Source organism: Schistocerca americana, chromosome 3 (genome assembly GCF_021461395.2).
Source record: "Schistocerca americana isolate TAMUIC-IGC-003095 chromosome 3, iqSchAmer2.1, whole genome shotgun sequence".
NCBI lineage: Eukaryota > Metazoa > Arthropoda > Insecta > Orthoptera > Acrididae > Schistocerca > Schistocerca americana.
The window spans coordinates 742,699,898-742,727,792 of record NC_060121.1 but is presented as its reverse complement, the minus strand read 5'-3'; the positions used below and the strand labels follow the sequence as shown (position 1 = coordinate 742,727,792).

Sequence of the window (27,895 nt, the reverse complement as noted above, 5' to 3'; positions counted from 1 at the left end):
AGATGTAGAAACAAGCCAAACAACTTTCGTTTATGTCGCACAATTCCTTCTTGGTGTTGCAAATTTTTCCCGTCAGTGAATTATAGTAAAATGTACTAAAGTGTCACGTGACAGTTATTTCGCTTCTCTGGGACGTGCGCGCTCTGTGTATGACGAATGCTTACGCATGTGTGCGCAGGCAAGTGGCACTTCGGCTGGCAGATCTGCCAGGTGTGGATCTCGCTGGACGTGCTGCTCTGCACGGCGTCCATCCTGTCGCTGTGCGCCATCAGCGTGGACCGCTACCTGGCCGTCACGCAGCCGCTCAACTACTCGCGGCGGCGCCGCTCCAAGAAGCTGGCGCTGCTCATGATCCTCGTCGTCTGGGTGCTGGCCGTCGCCATCACGTGCCCGCCCATCCTCGGCTGGTCAGTATCGCAGCCTCCACCCGCTGCCCGCTGCTCGCGTCACTACGCCAAGACACCACTCGTACCTGTCAACCAACTATCTATTCGCTATGCCTTCACGCCATCTCATATCATTAAGCTATATAGCTTGAACAGAGATACGGAGACTCCGCGAGAAACGCATACTTGAACATAAATGCAGATGCACACAAGTCTGTAAGTTATGCTGTTCTACAAGGTAGTTATAATTACTGTAATCCTCCGCTGTTTGGGATGTCCACGTTAAAAACAAGTAATCGTATGACAGTGACATATTGTGGAAGCATTTGTAACGATGTGCTGAAGACAACTAGCGAATCGACCAGTGAAAGAAACAAATTTTAATATTAAAAATGGGGCTGAAACCTGATGATCTTGGTAGTTATGCTGTTTGGAATGGTCGGCCAACGGAGAGGCCGACGTCCTATTGCGCCAAAAATTGTTGAAGAAGTTTGCGAGGTGCTAGGGTGGAGAGGAGTTAGTACCTCTTTAATTCAGACGAATTTTGCATGAGAACTGGACATGCACTCGACCCCCTCCTTGTTGATGTTGTCGTGGTATTCAGTACTGAGACTGGTTTGATACAGCTCCACATGCTACTCTATCCTGTGCAAGCTTCTTCATCTCCCAGTGCTTACTGCAACCTAAATCCTTCTGAATCTGCTTACTGTATTCATTTCTTGGTCTCCCTCTACCATTTTTACCCTCCACACTGCCCTCCAATGCTAAATTTGTGATCCCCTGATGCCTCAGAACATGTCCTACCAACCGGTCCCTTCTTCTTGTCAAGTTGTGCCACAAACTCCTCTTCTCCCCAATTCTATTCAATACCTCCTCATTAGTTATGTGATGTACCCATCTAATTTTCAGCATTCTTCTGTAGCACCACATTTCGAAAGCTCCTATTTTCTTCTTGTCCAAACTATTTATCGTCCATTTTTCACTTCCATACATGGCTACACTCCTTACATACCACCTAATTGATTATGTTCGCAACGGTAACGGAAGAAAATGATGGTGGACACTTCCAGTTGGTAAACTAAGGAGTGCACACTCACAATAATTTAACAAAAATAGTAATCTACTCAGAAAAAAAGAGAACTTTATCATAATAAACAACAGGAAATGGGATTCTGCATATATCTACGAAATTATATGCGGATTAAATATTAAAATGAGACTCACTATACATCAGAACATATATGTACATGATTATCGACACAAACAGTGGGTTAAAGGACAGGGTATACTTAAATCTTATGAGAATAAGAGTTGGCTCGAGAACAAGGCGTCCTACTCTCTGTGATGCAAATGATTAACGATAGTGACTAGAGGTCCTAATGAATCAAATATTAATCTTCCGACTATATAGCAGTATCGCAATTAGTAGGGAGGGCTCAAATGCGATCACATGGAGAAACAAGCAAGGTGGACTTTTAGCAAAGCGAGCGTACTGAAATCTGGAGCACGTTGTCGATAGGCAGCGTCTTGATGATGCAGGCGCCGACTTCTGCCGTGCAGCAACTCTGTGTAAACCCCTGGCCTCGAAGTCTGTCCGAGGATTCTAAGTTCATCCGAAAAAGAGTGACCAAGTCGCAAGAACGCCCGACTCCGACGAAGATCAGATCTCGAATCCACCTCTGTGATGCGATGCAAGCAGCGAAGTCAGAATTGCTCAACTCCCTACTCTCCTCGAAAACCGCGAATCAGCATTCAATGCTGATTCCAAAATTCCCCCACACTGTCTCGGAACGTCATTCGCGCCAATAGCGACCGTTCCCTCCAATTTCGAGCAGGGTTTTATGACGTCAACTAGCCTTAGTTTAAGTTGACCGATAATACCTCTGCTATTCAGCTGAGGGCACTGAACTTGCCTTTTGACTGGCTACAAAAACAACCTGCCTAGACCACCGGTCATCCGGCGCGAGGCAATCGCACCCAGCAGGGCACAGTCCACAAGTATTCTCAGACGCAAGAGGACAATGCAGTCTGTCGGTGCCAGGAATCTTCGTTCCAGACGCGCTGGAACGGTAAACACATACACTGCGGCGACACTAAGACGTCTCGCAGGTCGGTTCGCCCTGCATACAATAGGCGAAAATCGACCGACGTCAGTCGTTCCGCCAGGCGCTTAAGCCTATTGTGCGAACCCCTCAGAATTCTAGTAAGTGGAGCCCCCAACCGGAAAGGCAGAGTGCCGCGTCCTCCGACGCTCGCCTCTTACAGGTCACCCAGGGAAGTAAAACAACATGTTTAGGAATCAAGTGATAAGTATTTTTTGAGCTCTCAGTACAAATACTCCCATTACAATAACTTTATTCGGTCTGTAACTACTGTGCAATGACATAGAACATTAATAAAATTGATGAAAATGAGAGGCGACATGAAAAGAGGGCATGCAACCTCTCAAGTTACTGTTGGCCGTGGCAGCGAACCCTGGACGCAATGTGTGATCTTGAAGCAGGGTGTGAGCTGTGTCACGACAACTGAACATTCCATGGTCCACCATTCTGAAAACGCTGCAAACAATTGTCAAATGGTATCCGTACAAACTTCACATTGCTCAACAAGTTTTGCTACCCGCAGCAGACATTGGAGTAGAATTTTCTCTTCTCTTAAATTTCTTGTAAGGGTGAAATTGACGACATGTGGCATTCGATCGTTTCGCGGGGTGTTCAAGCACATTTTACACACGCTGGGGCAGTGTTGTTTTTCAGGATATCGTTGCCAACAAACGTTCATGACGTTTCCCACCCACAGTCAACGCATCATTGTGTGTTGTGGTTTCACGGTACAGTTTACGAATGGTCCATTTTTCTTGTATGAACTCGAGCCTCAAGGACGAAGTACATGCAGCATGAACGGCACACGTCACTGATCTGCTTCGCCAACATGTGATCCCTGCCCTACAGGAGAGAGGTGCTTGGGACTTAACTGTTTTGATGCACTATGCAGCTCCGCGTCACATTGCGCAATAGGTCACTGGGTCACTCCTTAACACATTTCGAGAAAAGTGACGACGCTTGTGGTGAAATTAAAATGTAGTTCTTTCAATTGCTTATTCGTTATTTCTCTTCCGGAAGTTCTTACAAACGTATCCACAAAGTTTCATTATCCTACGATCACTCGTTTTTGATGGGGACCCCTCTCAAGCAGCGAGAGTTTAATTATCACCACCCCGTATTTGAACGTCGGCACTTGTGCACTGTTCTCATTGCGTTGCAAGTGTCAGTCGTGGTCGGAATAGTGCACTTTGTCAGAGTTAACTGAATTCGAAAGTGGGAAAATCGTTGGCGCTCGGGTGGTGTGTGCCTTCGTAACCTAGGGAGTTGAAATGTTTGGTGTTTCTATCGAAGATTTATACTGCGTACACGATGAGCGGAAAAACATCATCCGCTCAGTGACAAGGCAGCTGAAGGTGTATTGAGTTATCGTGGCAGACGGTCGTTGAAGACGACTGCAACGAAATGGAAGCGGACATCAGTTTCACACAAGCGAACACTATCAACAACGAAACATCGTGAAGGGAGTTCCAGAACCAGGGAATCGCAGGGCGAGATGAATCATCAGAAGCACAAATGCTCATAACAGGAAGTCGTCGTGACGAAGGCAAACAACTTGAACTATGGGGCAATGAAAGAAAGCCGTTTGGTCGGAGGAGCCTTGTTTCACACTACTGTCAACTTGTGGCCGAGGTTGCGTCCCAAGAGTGACACAACACGGAGTTTCGGTGATGATTTGGGCAGCATCATAGTCGCATTCCATTGACCCCAGGCCGCTTTGGCAAGGTAGCATTTCTGCCAATGTTTATGTGACCTTTTTGGCTCATTAGGTTAATTCAGTGGTACATGATTTGTTCCCCCGTAGTGATGCTTTCTTCTACGACTGCAGATTCCCTAATCACACAGCTCACTTGGCTGATTTGTTGTGTTTCCCAGGGCTACCAGTGCGTCCAGTTATCATTATTATTGAGTCTTTGTCCACTACTTCGAAGAGAAGGGTGCATGATCGCTGTACACCTCCAGCATCGTTACCTGAACTTGACACTACTTACCAGGACTAATGGCATAACGGTCCCTTCAAAGCTACACAGTGCCTTTATTTATCCATTCCAAGACAACTGGAAGCTTTTCCGAATGCTAACGAATTTCTAAAGTATATCAGGTATGATAATTTGCTGTGATATTGTCGTTTTTCCAATTTTGTAAAGTACTGTATCTTCATTACTGTAGTGGTCTGTGGAGCTAGCATCTGGGCGCATGTCCTTTGACTGAAGAGCTTTGAAATTAGAACCAAGTTTTAAACTGATTTATCACTATTATTGAGGCTAGACTCTGTGATAACGCTGTCTGAATCGATATATTCAATTACAAGAGGTAAACTTTCGCAAACGCAACTTAAACTTCTTTTATTTGATTCTGAAGAAAACATTAGTCAGCAAGAATACTACAAAGCTAATGACCCTTTCGCGTACTGAGTTCCATCTCATAGATGAACACTCGTCTGACGTAAATTTATTTACCATCTGCACAAAATGTAGAGAAGTATCCAAGACAACAAACTTTCGAAGTCTAATTAATATTGACGAAATTACATATAAGACGGATCTGAAGACGTTGCTGCCTGTCCAAGACTCCATTATCTCACAAACTGCATCTCCAGTACTTATCGTGGAACCGAAAATGTTGTATCTCCAGGAAAATGTAATTACATCAAATGATAAGCACTAGTGGGGAATGGGTATAACCAAATGGTTTCATAAATAGATAAAGAGAGATTTTAATACGCGCTAAGACACAAACAATAAAAAAAATAACAAATCACGATGGAATTATCCGAATTGCATGGAATTAGGTAGATGTGATGTACGTGTACAGACATACAAATCATTACAATTTCAGAAAAACTGGACGACTGAATCACGGGAAAGCTTTTCACCAATGCATCAAGTTAGTAATACATTGATCCACTGTTGGCCCCTATGCAAGCAGTTATTCGGCTTGGCATTGACTGATAGTCACTGAATGTCCTTCTGAAGGATATCATACCAAATTATGTCCACCTGACGCCGTAGATCGTGAAAATCCCAAAATCATTGGAGGGCCCTGCCCACAATGCTCCAAACGTTCTCATTTGGATAGAAATCCAGCGACTTTGCTGGCCATGGCTGGGTTTGGCAATCACGAAGACAAGCAGTAGAAACTAACACTGGGCGGTCATTACCATGCTGAAATGTAAGCCCAAGGTGCTTGGCCACGAGGGTCAACACAATGGGGCATAGAATATCTTCGACGTACCGTTGTGCTGGAAGGGTGCCGCGGATGACGAAGGAGTCCTGCTATGGAATGAAATGGCACCTCACACCATCGCTCCTGCTTGTTGGGCTGCTTGGGGTCTGACAGGTTGGCATCCCACCTCTGCCCGGGACGTCTACAGACAAGTCTTCGACGGTCATCGTCTTCACTGGTCATCGGGGGTCAGTTAGAAGCTTGATTCAACAATGAAGACAATTATACTGCAGTCAATGAGATTCCAGGCCGAAGACGTATCTGGAGACGCCCTGGACAGCAGCGTGATGTCGATGTGGCTGTCGCCCACCGTACTGCCCGACAACGGCCTGACAGTCAGGAATGATGGTCGGCAGTGCCATTTCTTATCACAGCAGGGACCGTTTGGTTGACTTTCTTGGCACCCCTACTGCTTGTCCTCGTTCTAGCCAAACGCTGTCGCGGCAAGCAAGACTGCCGGATTTCTCCCCAATTGAGAGCGTTCGGATTTTCACTATCTAAAGCGCCAGTTGGACATAATTTGGTATGATATCCCTCAGGAGGATATCCAACAACCGTATCAATCAATGCCATCTCTAAGAACTGCTTCCTTAATTGCCACAGGTAGACCTACGTGTTTTTGATTTCCTCTATTTGTGTAGCTCGTCTTCTTGAATAAATTATCCAATTGTTTTCTGAAATTGTAATACTTTGTCTGTAAGTGTACTTCGTTGTCTACCGAATTCGTCCCATTTGGATAATTCCTTCGTGGTGAGGCTTTTTTTGACTCAGAATCTATAATAAAAAGAGAAATACTGAACCTTTTGGAAAGATTCTTACTTTAACTACAGTGAAGGCAGCCCTTTATTGGCGGTTAAGAACCGGCTCAGGAATTGCATTGCACCCGCCTGATCCCTTGTTTTAGAACGATCCAGAAATACTATAACCAAAGCAATCTGTTTACTAATAGTAGAGAGAGAGAGGACGGCGGGGGGGGGGGGGGGGGGTGAGAGAGAGAGCTATCGAGGGCCATGAAGGGTCAAGAACGTGAGGAGCGCAGTTGGATATTGCTAGCGTTATTAGTATTCCATTAGTAATTAAATAGTCGCACGATACGACAAGTTATTCCTCTTGATTAATACGTCCTTCATAAAACGTGAAGTGAATCCGCATGGAAAGTGCGGTTTAAACTAAGAACATGTCCCCCAGATATGTGTGACAACACAATGAAACAGCAGACCAGCTGTCTTAAGAGAACGAATATTAACCCATTGTGGTGTATTGGCCAGATCACGCTTTTCTCTAACTGATATTAGCGGCAAAGCCTCTGAGAGGGTCTCACAAGGCACACTCTTTGATGGGATAGTCAGCCAAACTATTGCACTGCGGCAGAAGTAGGAAAACAACAGAATGTCAAGCTGCCTCTGTTCTCCGCTTATGATAAAAGTCGGCTCCCTCCTTTACATTTACATAATAAGAGTTTGAGAAGACAGTAGAGCATTCTGCAAAGTTGAGCACTGACGAGGGTTTAGTGGTGATTCTCAGAATATGTCCGTTTGACATCATGGTACGTTACAGGGCAGCGTTGCATTGGTTAGGGCATTAACAAAACGATTCATTTTGCCAGATCATAAGCGCTCATATATCTAATAAGTGACATTTAGTAGCATGGAGGTTGGACGAATGACTGTGTGCTTTTGATCCTAGAAGCAATGCAAGGCGTGGATACAGCATGTTGCTAAGAATAGGCTCAGCTGACATATAATTAGCCCTACCCAACCCATGGTTTACCTTTTAGCAGGTCATGGTCCATAAGAGAAACATCCACGTCGATTTGGACACAGGATCATAAGAGTATGTGAGAATGGAGAGGATAGTTTTCCCTTTTTCCAGGTAGAGAGAGAATGCTATCAGTTGGATTGCGGTTTGCGCACAATGGTAAATGACTGAAATTGAAGGACTACGTTTAATGTAACTGCACAACGAATATCTAATAAAGAACTGCTTCACTTTCAGTGGATGCTTTGAATATCGAAGTAATGTCAACATATCAGAAGAACGATGTAGAACACCAACAAGAATTGTTACCTCTGTAATAGACAAGAATAGGCACGGCTAAATATAATTAAGAGAAACTATAAAACCCTGTAAAGGTACTGTGGCCACCGATATTGTTATGTGTGGACTCTAGAATTTCCAAGGCACTCAGATATTAGTGGCGGCAATTTAGAACACTATAGTAACAAAAGTCCTACGTTTCGATAGCCGTAGGTGGTAGACAAACCTCGACCTTTTCCGATGCTGCTCATACCAGATGTAGTAACATAATGTATCAGCTATTTACTTGAGTTAGATTTAAATTACTGAATGTAACGACTTGGTTACATTATCCACGCAACATGTCTTACATTTATGACAATAACTGAACTCAACTGAATTGTCACCTCATGTGTTTTACTGTGATTTCATAGTTATTTCAGCATAATCTTCAGCCTATAGATGTTGCCACTGTACTCTCGTACTAGCCTCATTTGTTCTGCAACTCTAGTCAGCATGGAGGTCGGAACTGGATCTTATAGAATCGGAAAAGACTGCTAAATTCGTTACTGATCCGGCGTCTTCACTCCAAGTAGTTGTTCCAGCGCAGTAAAAGGCGTGGTGCTGGATCGTCGTCTGACACTACTGTCTGCAATGGACTGCTGCTGTATGTGACTCAAATATTCTGGCACAGGAAGACTACTAAGTGATACAGTCCAGATTTGGAAGTGTATATCAGTTATCTCACTCTCGATGTTAATGTTGTTTAAAATAACATATCGACAGTCTTCGCCATGTAGTGCACTCATTTCGATAGGCGATCTAGAAATCCATACCACAAAATATTCCATATATATACTTGATATATATTTCACACACAAATGAAGAAAATATAAAACTTTCCTAATCGGCCGTGTTCCTTGAACACAAACTACCTAATCCACAAAATACAACTTCATAGGCGGCCGCAAAGATTGCAACTCACTTCACAGGCAGCGCGAATCGCTTTGGTGAAGCATGGTTCGTGACAGCATGACAATGCACAATGTGACTAGGGCTGTTCATAATTTTTCCTATATTTTAGATGTTTTCATTAGTGCTTCCTAATGGCTACATTGCTGAGGGACCCTTATTTAACAAATCATTCATAAAGTAGCCAGTCAGAGTATAGGATCGCTCCGTTAACGCCACGTCAGCTAAAGGAAGGATTCAACCGAACTTCGCTTCCATGCACAAAACAGCACGTGTAGTGTTACTTGGTTGGATGTACTGATAAATGCTTTCTAATGACGTCACCTACCTGCAGTGGTACTAATAATATTTTGATTGGTAATAATCACGTCTACAAGAACGAATAAATGCTACAGTTGTGCAAAGAGGTAGTACTCATTTTGTAGCCACGAAACGCGCCCTTGGAGTATACAGTGAATCAAAGGGATGTTGACCACTCGTCTCGCTTACCACCTGTGCAAATTTTATTTTATGTATCTTCTGTAGATGTTTGAAGTAGCGTGTTTTTAAATTGATTTATCACTGGGTAAGTGACCAGAGACTTCTACATCTACATCACACTCAGCAAGCCACTTAATTGTGTGTGGCGGGGCGGGGGGGGGGGGGGGCGGCGTACTTCTGGTGCTTCTAACTGATTTCCCCCACCGCCCACCCTTTTCCACTTGCGAATGGCGCCTGGGAAAAATTAGAGTCGTAAGCCTGTGTATTAACTCTAATTTACTGAATTTTCTCGTCGAGATCATTACGCGAGATGTATGTGGTAGGGAAGCTCTCTCTCGAAATTTCAGTAGTAAACCTATCCTTGAGGCATAACGTCTCTTTTGCAACGTCGGCCACAAGTATTTGTTTAGCATCTCTGTAACGCTCTAGCGCCGATCAAACTATGCTATAACTATACGCACCAATCATTCGTTGGATCTTCTCTATTTCTTCTATCAATCCTACTTGCTAAGGATATTATATTCATAAACAATATTCAAGACTCGCTTGAAGAAGCGCCTTGTAAGTCACTTCCTTTGCGGATGTGTTACATCTCCTTAAGACTCTTCCTATGAAACTCAGTCTGGCATCTGCTTTTTCTACTATTTGCTTTATGTGGTCAGTCACTTAACGTCACTCTGGATAGTTGCTCTTATGTGTTTTACGGCAGATAGTTGCGCAGCAGTGGATTTCCTTCCTCTGTATGCGTAATATGTTCCATTTTTTTTAAGTTCAGGGTAAACTCCAGAGACTTCATTATTCATTAATCCTCCATACGTCGTTTTGTCTTCTATCGTTATTACTTTGCTATAGACAACCGCATTAACTGCGAACAGTGTTAAAGAACATCCACCGCTTTGTACTAGATCTTTTATGTACCTTGTAAACGGTAACGGTCCTGCCATATTTCCTTGGGGTACTCCGCAAATTACTTTTACATGTGACGATTTTTACCCGTTAAGAGCGTCGTTGTTGACCTCTGCTTACCAGGAAGTTTGGAATCGAGTTGAAAATCAGGTCCGATACTCTATACGCTTTTTTCTTCCTCACTAAAGGCAGTGCGTGGCGGTGTCAAAAGCCTTCCTGAATTCAAGGAACCCGGCGTTAACCCGGACGCCGTTGTCTACGGAGTTAGGGATCTCACTGAGGAACAGAGCGAGATGAGTTTGTGGGATACACGTTGATTTTTATAGAGCAGATTTTTACTCTCCAAAACTTAGTAACTCTTGAGCATAAAACATTTTCCATATTTCTACAACAGTCAACATCGACTTCAACGATGTAGGTCTATAAATGCTTGCGTCTCTCCTGCGGCCCTTCTTGAAAACGGGAATTACCTGCACCTTTTTCTAGTTGCTGGGTACGCTTCGTTGCTCCAGCTATACGATTGTAGTTGCTTTTCTAATCCATTGTCAGTCATCTCAGTATCTGCCAATTCGACGTTCCTACCATGATTGAAAGGAGGCATTATGTTAACAATCTTCCGCGGTGAAACCATTTAGGAAGACCGGATTCGCTATTTCGGCCTTCTCTCTGTTATCTTCCGATTCGGTGCCAGTATAGTTTCGAGTGAATGAATGAATTATTTCTCAATTGTTACTAATTTTACCTAAGACCAAAACAGGCATTTCACTCAAAAGGGTTGACTAAATTTTGCTTTCAGAGTTATTGAATGCTTCTCTCATTGTTCTCCTTACATTCATTTTCGATTCGTTCAGCTTTTGTTTGTCAGCTAGGTTTCGTCTTCTCTTGTATTTGAGACAAAGCTCTCTTCGTTCACGGAGCAGTTCTGGAACACGGTTACTAAACCATGGTAGGTCTATCTCATCACCTAATATCTTGCTCATATTGCTCAGAACATAGTTTTCAATGTTGATTATGAATTTTTCTTGTTTGTGTTCCGTATCATCGTCCTCTTCAGTGAAAATCTGATGCTGGCTACTCAGATACTTTAGTCTGTATCCTGTCACTCTGTTTGGTCAAAAATATCTTGCTACCTTTCTTGACATTCCTTATTAAACCCGTAGTCATAGTTGCTATCACGGGCTTACCACTGATACCGAGCACGAAGAGGAGCAGTAGACACGCTTGCCGTGTGCGGACGGGCGTATTGCGATGAAATGTAATTCCACGATGGCTCGCCATTAAGGGAAACGCAACGGGGCGTACAGTATCGTTGATGTACCGCTGTGCTGTAATGGTGCCACGGCTGACAAGCGAAGGCATCCTGCTATGAAAAGAAACTGTACCCAAACCAACACTCCTGCCTCTCTGCCCGTATGGCGGGCGATATTCAAGTTGTTATCCCACAGCCGGCCGCGGTGGTCTAGCGGTTCTAGGCGCTCAGTCCGGAACCGCGCGACTGCTACGGTCGCAAGTTCGAATCCTGCCTCGAGCATGGATGTTGTCCTTAGGTTAGTTAGGTTTAAGTAGTTCCAAGTTCTAGGGGACTGATGACCACAGATGTTAAGTCCCATAGTGCTCAGAGCCATTTGTTATCCCACAACTGTCCGGGGTGTCTCCATACGCGTCTTCGACCTGGAACCTCAATCGCTGTAGTAGAATTGTTTTCAGTGATGAGTCCCGCTTCGAACTGACTCCCGATGACCTGCGGAGATGGCCTCAGGGCAGCACTGCTGGAAATCTGCGAGCCTGTATTGCGAGTAGCGGTGGAAACGGAAGGTGTGATTGACTAGTCGCCGTGGAAGCTTTACAGTTCTAGTTTAAAAGCCTACAGACACAGCAAGAGAGAGAGATAGTGAAAGTTATATCAATCTTTCAATATTAGTTAATGAAGTACAGCTCAAACTTTTAATAATAGCTATACAGTCCACTCACAATAAAGTGATTACCGCCAAGGATCTACGTCAACGTGCAACAACATTTCACAACGTCAGATGGTAGCACGATCTATGGAGGGTCAATAAAGTATGTCAGGAGACGCGGAAAACAGTGCCGTCGCTGTCGTAATGTGAAAACTGACCCATTTCACTGGCATCCAAAGGGGCATGATCATTGGATTTCGAGTCAAAGGTGAAAGGGTTTTGAAACGGCTACGTCTGTAAACTGTTCGCGTGCCATTGTGGTAGAAGAATACTGTGCATGGAAAAATTGCTCTATCCAACACCAGCCTGAGGAAACTGTGGTACACGGGTCATTGATGACGGGGGTGAACAAAAGCTGCGAAAATCAGTACGGGTGAACAGAAGTGGAACTGTTCAGCAACTGACAGGTTCTGCTCGATGGCCTTTCAGCGAACGTTGCTGCATATGGACTTCAGAAGGAAGCGCTGGTTCATGCAATCATGCTGACTGCTTTTCATCGACGACGAGGGCTGGAATTTGCACGCTAATACCGCAACTAGAGGTCCTTTGAGTGGTGACTTGCGTCCTTTTCAGATTAATCACGTTTTATGCTCAGTCAGACAAATGGCCGTTGGCCTGCACGGCCTGAAACGACAGAAAACAAACACCCTGGAAGATTCATCAGAAGGGTCCAGGCCAGAGTAGGCAGCTTTATCGTCTGATTAATATTTTCGTGGTTTATCCTGGATGATTTCGACATTCTGGAAGCACAATAGATCAACACAAGTATGTATCTATCCTTGGCGACCATATCCATGCCTACATGCAGTTTGTTTCACCTCAGCACTATCACAGCTATCAAATGGATAATGTAACGTGTCAGACAGCTTGCAGTGTACGTGCGTAGTTCGAAGACAACTCCCCTGTCCACCAAATCCTCTATATTAATCCTAATACACTACTGGCCATTAAAATTGCTACACCACGAATATGACGTGCTACAGACGCGAAATTTAACCGACAAGAAGAAGATGCTGTGATATGCAAATGATTAGCTTTTCAGAGCATTCACACAAGGTTGGCGCCGATTTCTCACACACAAACAGCAGTTGACAGGCGTTGCCTGGTGAAACGTTGTTGTGATGCCCCGTGTAAGGAGGAGAAATGCGTACCATCACGTTTCCGACTTTGATAAAGGTCGGATTGTAGCCTATCGCGATTGCGGTTTATCGTATCGCGACATTGCTGCTCGCGTTGGTCGAGATCCAATGACTCTTAGCAGAATATGGAATCTGTGGGTTCAGGAGGGTAATACGGAACGCCGTGCTGGATCCCAACGGCCTCGTATCGCTAGCAGTCGAGATGATAGACATCTCATCAATCCGCATGACTGTAACGGATCGTGCAGCCACGTCTCGATCCCCGAGTCAACAGATGGGGACGTTTGCAAGACAACAACCATCTGCGCGAACAGTTCGACGATGTTTGCAGCAGCATGGACTATCAGCTCGGAGACCATGGCTGCGGATACCCTCGACGCTGCATCACAGACAGGAGCGCCTGCGATGGTGTACTCAACGACGAACCTGGGTGCACGAATGGCAAAACGACATTTTTTCGGATGAATCCAGGTTCTGTTTACAGCATCATGATGGTCGCATCCGTGTTTGGCGACATCGCGGTGAACGCACTGTGGAAGGCGTGTATTCGTCATCGCCATACTGGCGTATCACCCGGCGTAATGGTATGGTGTGCTATTGGTTACACGTCTCGGTCACCTCTTGTTCTCATTGAGGGCACTTTGAACAGTGGACGTTACATCTCAGATGTGTAACGACCCATGGCTCTACCCTTCATTCGATCCCTGCGAAACCCTACATTTCAGCAGGATAATGCACGACCGCATGTTGCAGGTCCTGTACGGGCCTTTCTGGATACAGAAAATGTTCGACTGCTGCCCTGTCCAGCACATTCTCAAGATCTATCACCAATTGAAAACGTCTGGTCAATGGTGGCCGAGCAACTGGCTCGTCACAATACGCCAGTCAGTACTCTTGATGAACTGTGGTATCGTGTTGAAGCTGCATGGGCAGCTGTACCTGTACACGCCACCCAAGTTCTGTTTGACTCAATGCCCAGGCGTATCGAGGCCGTTATTACGGCCAGAGGTGGTTGTTCTGGGTACTGATTTGTCATACACCCAAATTGCGTGAAAATGTAACCACATGTCAGTTCTAGTATAATATATTTGTCCAATGAATACCCGTTTATCACCTGCATTTTTTCTTGGTGTAGCAATTTTAATGGCCAGTAGTGTAGATAATCTGTGCACCACCTGGATCTGTCTGTTCGCGCCATGGATTTTCAACCGAGAACCCTAACAGAGCTGCCCATGGCACTGGAGCGGGTATAGCTGCATGGATCCATATCGGTACTGTCCAGAACCTTACTGACTCTCTTCCTGCACGTCATGCAGTTGTCCGCGCGGCAAAAGGTTGTTACTCAGGGTTTGGACAGGAGGACAAGTTAATGTGACTGGACAACGTATTAAGTATTTACATAACGGCATTTTCAAGTAGACCTGAAAATTGAGGTTTAGAAAATCAACACAAGGTCTACTTGAAAGTCGTCTAATACAGAGCCCGGAAGCGGTCGTCGAATTAAGGAAGTTCCTGTTACCAACTGGAGTAATATTTTACTAACTGCACTATAATCTTGTAATAAATTACCGTGAACGAAAGTAGGGAATGTTTCGCTCTCTCAGCTTACTGACGGCGTGTACACAATAAATCATGTCTAAAGTTTTCGGGAATTAACACCATGCGTGACACGAGCAACGAATATGTCAACTTCTGTACGAGCTATCCGTCAATATGCCTCAACACATGACTTCGCCACCTTCAAACTGGTCTCTTCTCGCGATGAAACTATCCAGTCAGATGTATGACGATTGTGGTCGTGCAAAACTGAAACAAAATACATGGGGGCAGATAAAATTTCATCATTTCTCTTGGTACATTCCAATATTCCAGCTAGCAGAAGACCCGAAATGTACTGTAACACCGGAAGTGGCATTAATATTTTCAGCATCATACCAATCGCTCCACTTCACAATGATCGTAAAACTGTGTCGCTAACGCGGCCTGTTGTTGCTGTATGAACGCCATCACAAAAATTTTGTTGCAAAGAGTTTACTGTTTTTTTCAACTGCTAGGTGTTACTATTGACAGAACCTGACCCCAAACTGGTAAAATGAAGAGAATATTTATGATAAAATGTTCTTAGCCGTTGGGCCGCATCACATTCTTCTTTAAACTTCTTCAAAGCTCTACGATTCGATGCATATTCTGAGACCCTCTAGCTGGACGCTGTCGGAAGACGGTGTCGTGTTCACTTATAAAAGGCTGTTTTCAAAAAATAAAAATAAAAATAAAATAAAAAAAGTTCAAATATGTGTGAAATCTTATGGGACTTATCTGCTAAGGTCATCAGTCCCTAAGCTTACACACTACTTATTCTAAATTATCCTGAGGACAAACACACACACACCCATGCCCGAGGGAGGACTCGAACCTCCGCCGGGACCAGCCGCACAGTCAATGACTGCAGCGCCCCAGACCGCGCGGTGAAGGCTGTTTTCTCGCTCATTTTCCGGAATGTGTGCCTTAACCGATTTAGGGAAGCCATGAAATAGATTAATTCGGTGGCTCAATCCGAACTAATGTCTAGTCCCTTGAACATTTTACCTTAAGTCATTTTAGTTCTCTGAAGACAGCAACGCGCAACTGCAGTAGATAACCGAGAAAAAAGAGCAAAGTTTAATGTATACAATTTACTTAAAACGGAATAAGCTTAACAGATAACTAGTTTACTTCCTCTCGACAAAAGTCGACCTATCTCAAAATGTCATCCACTAAAACGTGACGTCACCAATTCTGTAAATGCAACTGCGGTTACACAAATTGACTACCTACTACAAGACGATACACGCCTAAAAAGAATCTGGCGGTAGTCTTGTAGCACCTTGTTTCCAAAACGAGTGCAAAAGTCTGCAACTGCGTTCCGCTCTTTAAACATCATAAAGTAAATACACTAATCAGTAACTAAATGCCAACTGCAGGATTTGATTGCGTGTCGTGTAACAAAGCCGTTCGTGTATAGTCAATTACAAATCGTTTATTCTTGGGGTACCAAACTGTACAATGCAGTAATTGTAAACTGCCAGAACAGCTAGTCATCTTATTAAACTGCTCCCCACTTCTAATTTTGACCCATTTAGTGCGACACCGAGGGCACACACTTTATTAAATTAACAGTAATGTTGTAGATACGGGAAGGAAACCTTCTTCGAAAATCTTGATGAGACGAAAAGGTCGTCACTTGTGTGCATTATAAATGGGGATACAAGGTTCCTCAGTAGCCCCGCGTCAAGAGCACAGCACATAAGGCGCATCTGCTCTTTTCGGCACTATATGACCACGTCTTGGCAACTCTGGGAGATGCTTGCAGTTGGACGGTTCAAAGCAGGAGCCAGGGATGGACCCTCCAGGTCACCCCCGACCGAGTTGGTATTCGGAGTAAGGTGGTGGGAGAGCCTCTCAGCGGACAAATTTTAACGGCCAAGCTGTAAAGCCTCCCGGGTCTCGTTAAAAGTTCAGATAACCAGTCACTCTCATTCCTTCTCGATTGACGCTGCCGCGCCATATGGGAAGAGTTTTTCCAAGAGGTCAGCCCGTCTCACCACTGCTTTACTTTCAACCTACTACATCCTCCAAATTCTGATTAGTTACTTGTCAAATTGCACTTTGGTGTCACTAGCTGTATATCAGCAGTGGGTTCTTTATTTGTTTTCAGTAAAATGTGTGTCCACGTGTGTGCTCCATGGTACTGTTCCATTTAAATTCAAGGCACCCTTTCCCCAAAGATAGGTGCTGACTTCAATATAATGAACAACTTGTAGCATGGTCCTAATGTTAACGGCATCAATAAGCTATTTCTGTCTCTTAGTCTCTTGTAAATGCAAGTTGTTTAGAAGAAAGTGTCATAGTCTTACGCGAGACAGAATTGGTCAAAACTAGAAGAAAATTTATACTACTATATAAAGACAAGTGGTAGTTTAACGTTGTTACCAAAAACCTGGAAAATAAGTGGAAGGTTGTTAGCAAGTATCACGAAAAGTTCTTCACTAATTACTTCATATTTTACACAACAAAGTAATAAATATTCGGACGGACAGAGACTACAGTTTTTAATATATATGGTATGTAGTTCTGTACTTCACATGGAGGGGAAGCACTGTCACCAAAATTCTCGAAAAGTTCGTGACCGATGTATTTCAAATGTTTACACCATACTTCAGGTTCGTACAGAAAGAGATACATATTTTTATATACAGACTGAGTAAATATGTATGTAACATATAAGGAGAAACGTTGTTGGCGTAAATGTCGAGAAGTTCTCTACCTATTAACTTCAAATTTTCATACGATACGCTAATAAAAGTTGGACAACCATGAGGACTATTTACTTTTAGATATATATATATTATATAAATTTATACAACATACAATAGAGAACATAATTAGCACAGTTCTCAGAAGTTTGTTGGTCGATTTATTTCAAATATTTGCACAATACCCTAATTAACATTCAGCCCGAAATATGCCATATATTTTGTAAGCAACACTGTGCAGTTTTTCAGTTAAAAAAGACTGTGCCAAAAAAAAAAAAACGTTTTGCTGGGAAAATGTGCTGTTTACTTTTCTTTCTCGGGAACAGTTTTAAGTACGATACCAGGCAATTTAATCCATTAAACTAACTGTTTTTTCTATATATATTCTTTCTCCTAATAAAGAATTTTTTTTTTAAATCTGCATACACAACAATATGCTGTTTCGTTTTATTCATCGCAGTCGGGTTTAACAGGAAATCCCGAAAGTTTTTGGAATCGCCATGGTACCACATTCCTAGAGAGGCATGCAAACCAAAATATACAACATCCAACAGTAATTAACACCTCACCAGGAACCAGCAATGGTTTTGCCTGAGAAGTAGGATTCAAGGAAGGATTGGCCAAGATGGTTTAATTGAACATCATTTACCATGACATTTTGTTAAAACAATTCTTCTAAACTGATATAACTAGTACAATTCTTGTTTTAACAACTGCAAGTATTAAAGAGAAAAAGGAAATTAGGCAACAGTTTGAATTAAAACAGTAAAACAATTCCATACTAGGACCAGGAACCAGAGAACTGTTTCCTGTTGATCGGAGCCACTTTTACCTTCGGGACAAGGCCGTAGATCAAAGTGAAAACATAAAATGGGACACCCGCCGGACATCAAAACAACAAAACTACAGTAGCTAAAGTAGTAAATAATCAAGCAAAACCTTAAGACTACAGTAAGACAGCAATAGAAGTAACATAATTGTGGTGCTTAACTGTGCGTCCACAAGCGTTCATTTAACGGACAACCCGCATAGTTGAGGGCCAAACCGTCCGGTGTAACCACCAAACTACACCCACGCAACGGAGGTGTCGGCGTGGGGCAACGGACAGCCCAACTAGGACCCCCAAACAAATGCCAAGTCAGAACAGCCACAAACCAAATTACAGTTGAATTCTATAACGTATACACATCACCAATTAGTTTTTATACGACTGATAATAAGGATGATTCACCACCTAGATTAATGCATAACCAAGTGACATACCATAACCTGCATGTGCATAAGGGGTAGCCTAAAAGAATTCACTAGCAACAAAGCAGCCTGCAAATATATACATACGTATATGTATAGATCTCCGTAAATAAGGAGAAAACTGTTCTGAATTTCTTCGCTTGTAAGTAAATAATAAATTGCTGACACTTATTTTAAAACTACTAGTGAGAATAGCAACAAATACACAGAAGTAACTTTGAGATAATAGAGACAATTTAAAGCTTCTTGGAACAAATGAGGAAAAGCAGCTGTTATGCTCAATTATTAAAAGAAATTTCTTATCACAAAATGGTTCAAATAGCTCTGAGCACTATGGGACTTAACATCTATGGTCATCAGTCCCCTAGAACTTAGAACTACTTAAACCTAACTAACCTAAGGACATCACAAAGCACCCAGTCATCACGAGGCAGAGAAAATCCCTGACCCCGCCGGGAATCGAACCCGGGAACCCGGTCGTGGGAAGCGCGAACGCTATAGCACGACCACGACCTGCGGACTTTCTTTTCGCAGCTCAACTAAAAATAGACTAGCCTTTAATATAAAATATTCCTCTTGAGTAAGACAGGTTAAAGGCCACGGTCTGATTACCGATAACAACTTGGAACTCGAACTTTTGGAAAGTGACTTAGCATTAAGAACGAGAGGTTCAGCCAGTACCGGATCACTAAAGCGGCAAGTCTGACGCAAAACAGACAACTATCAAGCTTATTTGCTAATTGATTACGAACGGTGAGAACTGCCAAAGACGGCCTCGAGCAGCGATGCAATATCAGCGAGCTGTTGTGGCCATAAACATTTAGTCAATATCCCGAGTTACAACTTTGCGTCCGCGGCGCCGGCCAGTGTGGCCGAGCGGTTCTAGGCGCTTCAGTCTGGAACTGCGCGACCGCTACGGTCGCAGGTTCTAGTCCTGCCTCGGGCATGGACGTGTGTGACGTCCGTAGGTTAGTTAGGTTTAAGTAATTCTAAGTTCTAGGGGACTGATCATCTCAGATGTTAAGTCCCATGGTGTTCATAGCCATTTGAAACATTTGAACGTCAGCGGCCGATAACAGTAGAATACCATTTCGGGTTAAGTTAGCAATCCCGCCGAGTGTAGAAATGCCCGTCTTCCAGCATAAGGTGGTCAACTAACGCCACACAGCCGCAACTCGGTCCGGTACTCAACGGCCGCCAACTCGGTACGGTACGCAGTTTACACGCTCGCTGCCACAAACACACTCACTGCCCACCGTCCAAGCGCTAGCTGTTCATTCCTTCCCTCGCCGATTTCAAAACCAATGCCAGCTAAGGAGGCAACACCGCGAAGGTAGGACAACCGGTATATCAAAATGAGAATCGACGGCAACATGCGGGCCTCACCGGTTCAAATGGCTCTGAGCACTATGGGACTTAACATCTGAGGTCATCAGTCCCATAGAACTTAGAACTACTCAAACCTAACTAACCTAAGCACTTCACACACATCCATGCCCGAGGTGGGATTCGAACCTGCGACCGTAGCAGTCGCGTGGTTCCAGACTGGAGCGCCTAGAACCGCACGGCCACCGCGGCCGGCGGCCTCACCGGCTCAGGTGTATTTATGGTTTGTCAGCTTATGATTAAAGTAGCTTACGATTAAAGTACCATTATAGAATGGGAATCGTCTGATGCTTTGTAGTCCTACCCTTTCGTGTGAAATACTGTAGCTGAAACTGCTATTCACAGACTCAGCAGGTGGAGAGGTTTCTCTCACACCCCGTATACCAATGAAACCAACCTTTTTACCCAGTCATTTGGAGCGACTTCATTTTAGAGTCAAGGTTTCCTTTGCTACACCAATAAGCGAGGTTCAAAGCCGGAGAGAGAGATGGTAGGGATAGGGGGGGGGGGGGGAGAGGTGGACAGAAATGGGGAGGAAACGAATTTAAAGGGGGGGGGGGGGGAGGAGGAGAGGAATACACAGAGGGGTAGGAGGAGAAAGATGGAGAGAGAGAGAGAGGGAGGGAGGGAGAGAGAGAGAGAGAGAGAGAGAGAGAGAGAGAGAGAGAGGTGGAGGAGGAGGAGGAGGAGGAGGAGATGAACGAGGAGAGGGGGTAAGAGAAGATGTACAGAGGCAGGAGAAGACGGAGATTAGGACGTACATCCAATTGCCGTACATATTTAGCAACTGTGAAGCATTTCAGGGTTCACTAACTTATACGTCTATAAGACAATAATTGCTGGACCAGTATGTCCTCCCACTCCTCACGCAGAAGTAGACACTATAGGCGGTAGTGTACATGATTCATTTCAAATTCTGACACATGTATTGGTCGCCTATAAATGTCCCCATAGCCAGATACCCAACGATTTCAAGTCCGGTGAACGGGAATGGAATGCTACCTGGCCTCCGCGACCGATCTTACTCCCATGAAACATTGCGGTGAGGTACACTCGCACCATTCTTAGAAATTGTGGGTGTGTCTCGTTGTGCATAAACGCTGTAGTTGTTTTCCTGGAACGGTAAAACACCTATTAATCCGCTTGGGGCGTATGGCCCTATGAGTGTGTCACCGAACCTCTTGCCCGTACACTGATAGTGGAGTGATGCTGAGGCCTCACTCCATGATTGCTCGAAGATTTGAATATCCCAGCACGTGCGTATTGTGGTAAATTACTGTGTCATTTCTTGTGAATCCCGCTTCAGATGCAAATAAAATACACAATTTTCGTCACTGTTAAAAAGACCAACATCTTAACAGACGTGGGTTTCCGGATGTTTAACTGGACCAACGTTTTCTCTAGCTCTGACCAGTACTAACTGCTGTAGCAATATGTGACACATTGTTGAAATATCCTGTATGACAGTTGAGTAACGGAGGCCGGAAAGAACTATCCTGCAGGTCAATGCAGGTTACATCTCTGTCTACAGCACTGCCTTGTAATTCACACTTAAGTGCCTGACTGTGGTTCTTCGAACCACCTTCAGACTGTTTCCCCACTGTTCCTATCTCTAACAGCGCGTGGGAAAATAAACATTTAAAAATTTCTGTGCGAGCCCTTATTTCTCGTATTTTATTACGATGATAATTTCTTCCTATCCATGTTGGCGACAATAATGTATTCTCACATACAACGGAGAAAGTTGATGACTGAAATTTCGTGACTAGATCTCGCCGCAACGAAAAACGTCCTTGTTTTAATAATTGCCACACAATCTCGCTTGTCATATTCATGACACTCTCTCTCCTATTTTGCGGTAATACAGAACGATCTGCCCTTCTGTTCTCCGTCAGCCCTTTTTGGTAGGGACCCCTTACCACGCAGCAATACTCTAGCAATGGGCGAAGAAGCCAGGTATATGCAATCTCTCTAGTAGCGTTTTTGTATCTTCTAAGTGTTCTGTCAATAAAGCGACGTCTTTGTTTTCACTCCCGCACAATATTATCCATGTGATCATTCCAGTTTAAGTTACTCGACGTTGTAGTTTCTATGTATTAAGTTGAAATGGTAGCATAAAACTTGTGTCATTTATCGTGTAACCGTAATTTGACGGATTTCTTTCCCACTCGATTGAAAGATCTCACATTTTTCCTTTTTGCACCATGCAGATATCGTGGCTAAGGTAGTTTGCAGTTGGGTTTGATCTTCTGATGACCTTACTAGAAGGTAGATAGCAGCATTACCTGCAAAAAGCCTAAAAGTACTGCCCAGATTGTGTCATAAATCGTTTATACAGATTAAAAACGGGAGAGAGCTTATAACACTATCTTGGGGAACGCCGGAAACACTTCTGTTGATGATTTTCCACCGATTACTAGGTACTGTGACTTTCTGAAAGGAAATCATGAACCCAGTCGCATAACTCAAGCGATATTCCCCAGGTACGAAATATGAGTACAAGTCTCTTGTCAGGGACGGTGTCAAAAGCTTTTTGGAAATCTAGAAATATGGACCTAATGATTACTTCCTGCGAATAAAGAGATTTTCGTACCTCATAACCACGTTTTTTTCTAAGTGCGTGCTGGTTATTTGTCAATAAATCGTTTTCTATGAGGTAAACTCATAGTATTCCAACACAGTATATGCTCCAAAATCCTTCTGCAAATTGACGTCAGAGATATGGGTGTGTAATTCACAGAATTATTCGTATTTCCTTTCTTCAGTAGGGCACTAATCATCAAAATTACAGAATACGAAAGCCTTCTGCAGACAGGCAAACAAGTTCGATTTGGTTGTGAAAAAAACAAGTGATATTGATTGTTGTGTGAGGAATAACTGCACAACACATCAACACCGCCCCAGAAACTACTCGTACTCTCAGGATCCATCCTCTCAACACACCACTGTCTATGGTGTTGTTACTATGTGTATTTCTACATCGTTATGACTTTTTAATAAATGTTGTGCTTAATCGGTTCAGGGGACGTGTCCATTTTCAACGTCTCACAGTAAATTTTATAACTGGAGTAGTCAATTTTAGATTGGTAAGTAAATTTTCTCGCGAGACAACAGTAAATCAAGATATAAACACAACCCGCAACCGAAAGATGTCCAATGGTGATTGCGTCGTACCGGTATTTATGTAAGTAGAACATAATGAATGTGGCTAAAAATTTGTGCCTCACACCTAACTTGTCATGACCACACACATTTTTAATTCCTTTTTGTGAGGGAGGGAGGGGGCGGGGTGGTAGGTGTGATGGTCACCGGTTTGTAGACGGTCGAATGATTAGAGCGATTAAGTTAGTCAAAGACAGCAGTTTTACTGTAATGAAGTTAGTTAAAATGTGAAGGAATATTGGGAGCCAAAAGCCGTATTTGTGTTACATTTGGTGGAGCGCCGTGTTAAGCAGCACAAAGGAGAATATTGTGTTCAAATGGTCAAATGGCTCTGAGCACTATGGGACTTAACATCTGTGCTCATCAGTCCCCTAGAACTTAGAACTACTTAAACCTAACTAACCTAAGGACAGCACACACATCCATGCCCGAGGCAGGATTCGAACCTGTGACCGTAGCAGTCACGCGGCTCCAGACTGAAACGCCAGAACCGCACGGCCACACCGGCCGGCTAGAATATTGTGTCATCGCCCAGCAGAGGAAGTGACAAGAAGCAGCTCGTCGCACGCCGGGGTGTCAACATCAAGGGCGGTAATCGGGTCAGTTATGCCAGTCGAGCAACACCAGAATATTCCACGGACCTACTGGAGAAGAAAAACAGCAGACATCAGCGGCAGAAAGCCGTATTTAAAGACCGTTAACCAGTTCGTCATCATCGTCTGTCGTGAGACGTTGAAGTGACGCAGATCGTATATCACTTAGCGCAGCCACCATTTCGGAGTCGACACTGGCATCTCAGTCATGTAATAGACACCGCCGTGATGCAGGTCGACGTCTGAGGGGCGACAGTGTGACGCCGACGCTGTCTACAGGCAGACACCTGTCATGGGAATCATCACTTGGGGTGCGTTATGGTTGCAATATGTTACCACCGTTCTACGAGCTGCCGCCGCAAAGTCCGTGACCGGGCCAGGAGTCGGAGGCTCTGGTCCACCGACGCTGGTCAGCTACCGCTTGGTATGGTCACTGAGACGGGACACTAACCTGTTCCACTGCCGCCACACCCACTAATATGAACTAGCTGGCGATTGTTGTCCATTTATAAACAGTACATCACATCAATGAGAAACTACCTTAAATATTCTGTTACAGGGATGCTTAAAGCAAGTTAACGCAGTCGATGTAATGTTCTTCGCGCAAGGATAAAAGCGAATCGCTTTCGGGTAGAAAGAAGCTAAATAACATTCGCTGTGAGAGGGCGGCGTACTTCCTGGCCAGTGGGATCACTGCAAACAGCAGCCGCAGTTTTCGTTCACACTGCACACTAAGCCCGCTTAATGCCGTTCGCTGCCGTGGCAGCTGCCTGTGCGGATCCATCTTCATAAGCATAGCCCGAACGCAGCCACGCCCAGAGGCTCGCCGTGGGCGTACGCACTGAGGCGCGGCGAGGCGGGAGGGGGCGGACCGGTAAACATCCGATGGCGGGCTCCTCACAACTCCGGTAAACAGCCCGCTCACCGCTGAGTGTCTGCAGCCGTTACGTCGCTTCAACGGGACGCTGAGGCTCGCTTAACGCGCTTGTCCTCTAACCTCTGCTAACTCTGTACGTTCACTTAGAAATTTCTCGAGTATTCCAACAGGAGTACGTATTCAGTGATCAATCAAAAAGCATATTCTAAACGAAGTCATTCGCAGCTCCTGAGGAGACTGTTTACCCTTGAATCGGATTAGATTACACACGGTGGAGTCAGAGTAACGTGACCACCACCTGTGTTCGACGTCAACGTGCAGCAACCACTCACAGACGACGGGTAGCAGCACTAGTAGTGCAGGGCATATACTGAATTTAAAAGTACGCAAAATCTTTATGTAAGAACAAGCTTTATAAGGATTATGTATCTGAATGAAGAAGCAAAGTTGGAAGCCATGAAGAAATGTCTCATAAGGAGGAACCAGCTATGAGTTGCATCTTCATCTGGTAAACAGCAATAGAAAACTCGAACAGACTACTTTAAATTCTGATTCTTCATCAGACGAATGAGTTATTCCTTAGTTATTATTTATTTTGTACTAACGTGCAATACATCTGCCATGCTGCTTGATTTCATTTGTCCAACCGTGTACTGAAACAAACCAAAAGTAAAATGGACGAATAACACATCACAACGTCTGTGCTGTCGCGCATTTGCCGTATAGTCACACTTCTGCTCCGCACTGCGCGTCAGGGGGCTCCAGCCAACAGCAAGTGTTCATACCGGAATGGACCCCGCCCCATCCCCTGGACGACGTCCTTCATTTAACGACCGGGAGTGGCGTTTCCGTAGAGTTGTCAGTGCTAACAGACAACCAACGCTGCGTAAAATAACCGCAAAAATCAACGTGGGACGTACGTCGAACGTTCCGTTAGGACAGTGCGGCAAAACTCGGCGTTAATGTACTATGACAGCAGAAGACCGAAGCTAGTGCGTTTGCTAAGAGAACAACATTACCTGCCATAGACTACTGAAAAACCGTTGCCTATCTGGCCAGATGAGTCCAGACTTCAGTTGGTAAGGGCTGGTGGTAGGATTCGAATGTGGCACAGACCCCATGATGCTATGGTTGTCAACAAGGCACTGTAAGCTGATGGTGGCTCCATAATGGTGTGGGCTGTGTTTACGTGGAATCAACTAGACCCCCTGGCCCAATTGAACCGATAACTGACAGAAAATGTTTATGCTCGGTAGCATGAAGACCATTTGCAGCCATTTCCAAACAATGATGGAATTCTAATGGATGACAATGAGTCATGACGCCTTGCCACAATTGTTCGCGATTCGTTTGAAGAACATTCTGGAGAATTACAGCTACAGGTTTGGCCACCCAGGTCACTCAACATGAATTCCATCGTACATTTATCGGACATAAACGAGGGGTCAGTTCGTGCACAAGATCCTGCACCTGGTACACTTTCGCTATTGCAGATGGCAGCAGGGCTCAATATTTCTGCAGGGGGACTTACAATTACTTTCTGAGTCGCTGACACGTCGAGTTGCTGCGTTAGAACCGCAAAAGGATGTCCGACACGACATTAGGAGTGAACCCCATGACTTTGGTCACCTCAGTATGTAAAACATGTTCGGAAGATGCGGAAAACAGTGTAGACGTTGTTGTAATGCCAAAAGGGCATGATCATTGGCTTTCGGGCCAAGAGAGGAACGATCTCTGAAACGGCTTTCTGTAAACTGTTCGTGTGCCGCTGTGGTTAAAGCGTACCGAGAATGGCAAAATGACTCTATCCAAAACCGCCGCTGAGGCAACAGTGGTGCACCAAGGATCGTATATAACAGGGGTCAACAACGCCTGCTTAGATTTGTACGGCCGAATAAACGTGGATCCCGCCCAGGTGAACTAAAGAACTACCAACAGCGTTTCCTCAACGACTGTTCCGCGAATGTTGCTGCGTATGGGTCTCCACAGCTGGTGATTGCTGCATGCACCTACGCTGGCGACGAAGGCTGGAATTTGCACTCCAGTACAGAAATTGGACTTCCACTGAGTAGCGACAGGTGGCCTGTTCAGACGAATCTCGTTTTCTGGTCCATCAGCATGAAACGTCTGACAGAAAAAGACACTGAAACAACCGACGGATAGGTCGAGGACGAAGGAGAGCGCGTTATGATGTGGAAATTGTTTTCGTGGCATTCCCTGGGTGATTCTTCAAAGCACAACGGATCACCTCAACAATACTTTTATCCAGGTGCACCAGATCGACCCCTACATTCAGTACGTTTTTCCTCGGCACAATGTCAGCTTCCAGCAGGATAGTGTAAACTGACATACAGCTCGCAATATACATGCGTGGTCCCAAGAGCACCAGGATGAATGATGAGTGTACCTCACTCTACTGGACACCACGTTCCCCGGATTTACGCACAATCGAGAATCTGTGGAACCACCTCGATCGAGCTGTTCGCGACATGCATCCTCAGCCAAGAAACACAGCACCGCTGGCCATGGCACCGGACTCATCATGGCCCCGAAACCTCATTGACTCTCTTCCTGTACATCGCAGAGCGGATTACGCTGCAAAGACGGTTATTCAGGCATTTGACAGGTCGTCCATTAACGTGACAGGACAGTGTAAAATTCAATATCTTGGTCACATAATATTTGATTAAAACTGTTCATCACAGCATGATAAAACTATCACGCTTACTGTTTTGAACCGTTCAGCAAGACGAGAGCTTAATTGTCAGTTTTGAAGTTAAACGTCTCAGTCATAACAACTACCCTTAAATATCAAAGAGTCACACTGGATAGTACGCTCTATTAGAAGCTGTACGTGACAAATACTGCTCCTAAAATACTGCTCCTAAAATGAGGACAAGCGCTAACATCAACTATAAACTGTACGGCACCTCCTACTACCCCAGCCTACGTTTCGTAAATCTGCAGTTGCGCTCGTCCATTCAGTGACGAAAAGCTGTGCCCCTGTAGGGATTAAACAGCTTGCACATGAACTACATTGAAGTGGTACTGAATGACACTATGCCCGCTACCAACGGCACATTAAAAGCCATCCCTATTGCATTGCTACTCCCCTTGAACCATATACCAGCAGTGGAGATAAAGCGTAGA

General features: G+C 44.4%; 1 protein-coding gene across 1 annotated transcript in view; it reads left to right on the top strand.

Annotated features, from left to right (window-relative positions):
* The window catches only part of LOC124606358 (octopamine receptor-like), a 67,600-nt gene extending 42,801 nt beyond the window's left edge, over positions 1-24,799 (top strand). Inside the window, exons 3-4 of the mRNA XM_047138340.1 lie at positions 179-468; positions 24,635-24,799. Of these exons, the coding sequence (XP_046994296.1) occupies positions 179-468; positions 24,635-24,799 (455 nt within the window). The remainder of the gene's footprint in view (positions 1-178; positions 469-24,634) is intronic.
* Positions 24,800-27,895: the final 3,096 nt, after the last annotated feature.